The sequence below is a fragment of the Macadamia integrifolia genome, chromosome 6 (assembly GCF_013358625.1).
Source record: "Macadamia integrifolia cultivar HAES 741 chromosome 6, SCU_Mint_v3, whole genome shotgun sequence".
Taxonomy (NCBI): domain Eukaryota; kingdom Viridiplantae; phylum Streptophyta; class Magnoliopsida; order Proteales; family Proteaceae; genus Macadamia; species Macadamia integrifolia.
This window is the reverse complement of record NC_056562.1, coordinates 3,084,510-3,090,967: the sequence shown is the minus strand read 5'-3', so window position 1 is coordinate 3,090,967 and position 6,458 is coordinate 3,084,510. Positions and strand designations below refer to the sequence as shown.

At 35.4% G+C, this 6,458-nt stretch overlaps 1 protein-coding gene across 2 annotated transcripts in view; it reads right to left on the bottom strand.

Moving 5' to 3' along the window:
• LOC122081702 (alternative NAD(P)H-ubiquinone oxidoreductase C1, chloroplastic/mitochondrial-like) overlaps positions 1 to 4,069 on the bottom strand; it is a 35,956-nt gene extending 31,887 nt beyond the window's left edge. For both annotated transcript variants that reach the window (XM_042648899.1, XM_042648900.1), the window contains exons 1-2: positions 3,914 to 4,069; positions 1,572 to 1,765 (exon numbers count right to left, since the gene is read on the bottom strand). In XM_042648899.1, coding sequence (XP_042504833.1) covers positions 1,572 to 1,765; positions 3,914 to 3,962 — 243 coding nt within the window. In that variant the 5' untranslated portion in view covers positions 3,963 to 4,069. The remainder of the gene's footprint in view (positions 1 to 1,571; positions 1,766 to 3,913) is intronic.
• Positions 4,070 to 6,458: the final 2,389 nt, after the last annotated feature.

Here is a 6,458-nt window from a genome sequence, read left to right as displayed (position 1 = left end):
CTCATTTTCATACAAATAAAATATTTTCGAAAAAAATTTAAAGGAATTCCAATTAAATTAAAACTACTGAAAAAATCAAATAAGATAATTGGAATTGCATTTTTTCTTTCTTAAATTTGTCTTTGAATTTCGAACTCTATCTATATCCCAGACATATCACATATGGGAGGCGAAATAACCCATAGACTTACTAATTCTGATTTTCAGCAACATAGAGCTTTAGTTCAAAATATGGAATCATATAGTGTATTAACTACTAAATTCAATTATTGTAAAGCATTATTTAAAAGAAAGAATATGAAAGAAAACAAATTATCAAAGTGAGCTTTCTTTGTTAATCAATTGATCTGAACAAGATAAGGTTTCCTACACAGTGTGGGTGATGGTATTTTGTAACACTTTTGACTTATGATCTGTCCTTTTGACCATTGGATGGTTGGGAATCTCTTGGTTAGGCCACATGCTTAATTTGGTGCATGTCCCAACTGTATGACCCCACCATGTATTTGGCTTTTCGCCTTATTTGTCCAATGGTCCCTGTACTTCAACAGTCCGAAACAGAATTTGGCTTTTTTCAACTATTGTATTGACAAATGGAGAAGTCATTTGTTTAAAAATTAACCGATGAGTAGATGATGACAAACAATTTGTCCACAAAGTTTAGGCCCCAGCAGATACCGCCACATGGGAGGGAAAAAAAATCAATTTAGAAAACTAATCTCCATAAATCTCAATTTTAAACAGTGGCCTAGTTGAAACTAACAGAAAGCCCCAAATCTCAATTCATTTCAAAATAAGACAAACATTGAAGTTTCCACAAGAGCTAGCCAAAATTGGTCAAAATTGCAAATAGGTTGAAGTTTTGAAAATTTATTAGAAACGAGAAACCTAGAGTTTGAAGACAATCGATCCAAAACTCCACAAGAAACAAAGCTAGAAAAAATCAACCAAGTTGATTTCATAATAAAAATATAAAAGAATAAGCCTTTTGTTTTCCCCTTTTGTTTTCCCTTTCCCAAACTCAGCTTCAGAAAAGTTCTCCCAAACATTATAGCTGACCATGTTTATTTAGACTCGATGTATCCAGTCCATTCTGTAAGTTTCATCCCACCGTAAAGTAAAAAAAGATCTGAGAAAAGATAATTATTTCATAAGTTTGTTTCCCTATCTGTCCACTAAAGGCCACGTTAAAACCACTACTGGCAAAAAAAAAAACAAAAGAATCAAAATTAACCTAAAAGCCATCTAAGACATCTTTTAAGTGATCCAACAACTAGCTGATAAGAAGATGCAAGGGAAAGATCCATATTGAATCTAACACACATTTCAAAAATGGCCAATGGAGAGCATGTAACATGTCATTCTAACAATGAATATGCACTTGCTTACTAAATGTTTCTCCAAGCAAAAACCGTTCAACAAATCTCCTTTCAAAATCTTCAGAAAATTGAATCCAGATAAGTTCTCTGTTTATAAAAATGATCATGCATTAACAAGTTTCAAAGTTCAACATAAAATAGAACAAATGCATCAATCTGAATCTTGAGATTTAACTAGAATAAAAATCCAACCCGATTATCTGGCCACTTGTATGATGGCATTGCTGTTTCTCCTTCAGATGTCTGCACAATGCCTCCAGTATTCCCAGTTGTACCTGATGCAACAAAGGAAAACCCTTTCCTTGGAAATCTTGTGAATAACATTACATTGGCTGCACATCTTCCGGAGGACCTAGGAAATAATTTGGCCCAACATTTTGACCCTCCTGCCACATTGTATATCGAACAAGGAAGGAAGAAAGAAGATTGTTATGATATCATTGCCGGACAGACAAGAAAAGGAAGGAAAATAATCCGAATAAACTTGATAGAAGGACAAAAAGTTAAGATGACGAGCTTGTTATGATCCCTTCTCCACATTGCTGACAGAAGAAGTACAAAAAGTAAGGAGGGCAACATACTAAACTAACAATTACACAAAGGAGGATAGCAGCTAGGTGCAATCAAGTCAGCGTATTCAGTAAACTTGCTTTACCAGGCTCCAGACTTAAATTAAGAACTTGTGCAGGCTAATCCAGTGCTTTCTATTCTAAGACATCCACTAAATAGTCCATAATCAAATTGATAACTATTAAAACCTCTTAACTTTAGCAAAAGGGACTATACTTGCTCAATGGCCACCATAAATATCAATTTAGGTACTTGTCCATGTAACCTTAAGTATGTTTCATGGACCCAAGAGCATAAGTCAATGTTCCCTGCTGTATGAAAATACAACTATGACCAGCTGAGCATAATACCACTTCAACTCAGACAGTATAGTATGACCCAAAAATTCCTCAAAGCCCTTAACCATTGTTTTAAGAACTGAACTGGACCGCACTCAAACTGAATTTGACCAGAACCTGATCCTTTTCAGTTCAGTCTGGCAAAAACCGACTATAACTAAAACCAGAATCCCTGTCTGATTTTCCAAAGAAAAAATTTCCTGTTTTGTTTGATACTTTTCTTAATTTTTCTAATTATTTACTGTTTTAAACTTCTGACCATTTTTAATTCCTTTTACAGAACCACACTTTGATTGATCTAAACTGGATTGAACCAGAACAGGGCCCCTTTCAGCTTGGTGTCCAATCTGTTTTTGTTTTTTTGTTTTGTTTTGTTTTGTTTTTTTTTTAGACTATGCTTGTAACAATTAGAGGCCCAAAATAAAAAATAAATATTCCAAATGATTCCTGTCCACAAGCTCAGAGTTCTCCATGTGTGGTTTCATACATAATTCACCACATGACTTCCGCGGGAGCTAACCATTAAATTCTGCAGAAGTGGGGCTTAAACACAAAATGCTCTAGAAAGGTAATCATGTTAGTATCTCCAAACATAGAGTCATGGCTCCAATAGTCTCAGTGCAGACCTCAAACTCCTCTCTAATTGGCAGTTAGGATTAGGGAGTTTTGCACTTAATTTAACTGAAATTCAAAACCACACATCATACTCTCAGGGTCGCCATCCAAATAATAGGTTTCACATTTACCAGTATCCCAGCATTTTTTTAATATAAAAACAAGATCCAATCGGTGGGTGAGCCTGTGGCGCAATGGTTAAGTTGCACTATTGCAACATGTTGGTGACAGGTTTTGAAACTTGGAAACAACCTCTCCTGCGAAGCAAGGGATAAGGCTCGCAAGGGATAAGGCTACATACATTTGCCCCTCCGAGACCTTGCAGTAGGGGGAGCCTTGTGCACAGGGTTGCTCTTTGAAAACAAGATCCATCAGTATCTGGAAGGTCATGACATTTAAACTGAATAATAGAACAGCTTATGTACAAAAAGGGAGGAAGAAGAAAAAGGCATAAGGAAAACTGATATGCCACTTGAACTCTGCATAGAACTTGTTTCCCCTCAACCGCAAAACACTAGTTTCATTCCAGTTTAGATTTGTGCAATCAAATGCAGAGGATAAAGGTATCTAGAAAATCTTAATCAAAGGCCCAAAATTTACAGAATTCAAAAATGAAACCAGAATGTGATTTTCAAACAACTTTCTGAAGTCAATATCCTTCCCATCATGCAGCAATTTACAGAACACTGGAACCCCATCTCCCCCAATGATGAATTCATTAAAAGCACATCAAGAAATTAAATTAATGTCTATATATCTTTAAAAAAATTATTTAATTATGTCTAAGCAGGTTGAGAGAAAATGAAGAGAAATTGAGACACGGTATCTGTTGGGAATTGAGATTCTTGATGTGCATCGTATTAGAGAATCTTGATATGTTTCACATTAGACAGTAGCACTGATTCAGTCATTCTTAGAGGAAAACGATAAATGCCCACAAAGATAGGGTTCAGGAGATTTCTGGGCAAGAACAGAAATCATTAAAGAACAAGAGCTTGAAGAAGAACTCACGTCCAAAGGGCGAGAGTGCTGCTGAAGCCGACAAGCCAAGTAGCACCATTTGTCTGAAAATGAGGACTGCAGCTTGCACTCTCCGGGTTCGGTGCTTCGTGCGTTGATTCCGTGATTGAGAATGATAGATAAGGCGAGTGAACGGCTGACACAGGGTTTGGAAAATAGAAATCGCGAGTCGGGACTCGGGAGTCGAGACCGGATCGATTCAGAATCGGTGGAAATCGGATAAAAAACAATTGATGATTGATTCAGGGGTGTCAATCGGTCGGTTTCAGTTCGGTTTTGATTTGATTTTTGATTTATTATTGGTTTATTATCGATTTGATTTCAGTTTATCATGTAAATATATTCTGAAGTATTTGCGAAGAAAAAAAAAAACGTGCTTTTTGTGAATTTTTGGGTTGGGTATCAGTTTCTTATCAGTAACGTTGTTAATTGGTTCAGTTTTGATTCGATTTATATTTATTTGGTTGAAATTAAAATCGCACCATTTATTAAACAGTTACACTTTCTGAAACCAAAACCGTTTATTAAACGGTTGCGGTTCCACGGTTTTAAAATGGTGTTGGTTTCATAGTTTTAAATGGTTTTGATCGTGGTTTATTCCATGCGGTTTTTAAATAGTTTGCAATCGGTTTGCTAGTTTATTCGCATGCTTACTAAAATTTGCTTTGTTGATAAACGCTTCCATCTTGTATGAAATTAAATGAGGCATTGAACAATTAAGGATTTAACTACATAGCTACAAAATGAGAGTAAATTATTGAATAGACTATTGGACAGCCTATATGGTCTTTAATTCTTCCCTAAGTTAAATCATTATGTTTCGTTAAAACAACCAAATATTTAATCGTTATACGGGTTAATCAGACCAGCTTTGACGGTTTAAACGGTTCGATTTTCACGGTGTCAATTCGGTTTGAAACAAATGGGTTAAACGGTTAAAACCAACCCAACTCATTTAACTAATCAGTCTTAAACTTGAAACTAGAACTGAACTATTTACTAAACGGTTTTGTGATTTCGGTGTAAACAGCTCGATTTGATTTTGATAAATGGTTTCGGTTTCAAATTTACATCCTTACTTATCAGGTTATATTGCTTTCAATTCAACATTTCAAGTTAGGTCCTAACACCCTTAATTTAGTCCAAACGCTATCGGCCCTTGGGAAATTTTCATTTTGATCCAATGTTCAGATGCCGACCATGACACTTAACCTTTAAGGACTAAGGGGTGAGGTTCTATTTGTTTCATGTCTTTTGCCCAGAGCGTGACGAGTCTACATTCTCTGTAGAGAGCGATGAGGTATGGTGGACATCGGATAGTTGAGAATATTTGGGTACGTACCCCAAAGAATTCTCAATCACCCGATACTCACTACACTGATGCAATGGCTGGAAACAATTTTCACACGAGCAGAAGTTGAATGAATTGAAATTGGAATTGAAATTAGAATTGAAACTGGAATCGGAATTGAAATCGAAATCAATCTCAATTTAGAAAGTTTTCTAGCATTCAGACCTGTTCTTGTCAATTCCAGTTGATCTGTTATGGGTGACAAACAGTTACTTAGGTCCGATTATGGTTGGCTTCTGAATATTTTGGTCAGATCGAAATCGGACTGATAACCAATAATATTTTCGGTCTACAAAAATCAAACAAAACCGTATAGCTGTCAATTCGGTTGTCTTCAGCCATTATCGGTTTCTCTTAAAAATCTACTATCCCTTATGGGTCTATTGTCGATCTAATCTTGATTTTCAAATATAGAAAAAAAATAATTAAAAAAACTCTAACGCCAAAACACAATGGGTGCAAAAAAACTGTTATCCCGCGCTGAAGATGCTCGCATATGCCTACCCGATAGCATATACATACAAACACTATTGAGTATCATTCTATCGCCCTTAAGAAAAATATTGATTTTTATTAGGTTATTTCTTTTAAGTTTTTTGGTTGAATCCAAACGGCAGGTTTCTATTGGTTGTTCGGTTGATTTTGGACTCTTACGTGAATGGTTTTAGAAATCAGCAACAGTTTTAAAACAAATGATTCACAGAGATCTGAACATTCAACTCTTTGTGAATGGTTCACACACAGACCTGACCATTCAATTCCATAACATCATAAAGTTATAATTTGCTTTTAATTTCCACAGTATTACAAAATCTCTTTCAATTAGCAACAACACAGTGAGCAATGGAAAGGAGACAAAGAGGATAAACCCACCTCTAACAACACAATGAGCAAAGATATTTTAGATTGGAAACAGAACAGTGAAACATCATCACCAAATTCCTACATAGAAATTCTGGTACAAAACCAAGTCTACAACTTATTTAAGAAGCTTAATTCAGTACAAAACACAAATGGGATGATAAAGGTATGGGCAACAAGTTTTATTATTTTCTGCTAAGCATTCATCCGCGACAGAGCACTTTGTTTCAGTAATCCCGTACCCTATAAACATATCAAAAGTTAGAAGTGATTAGACGAAAGAAAAGAATAAAAAAGAAATGTTGATAAAAAAGAAAAATGGGG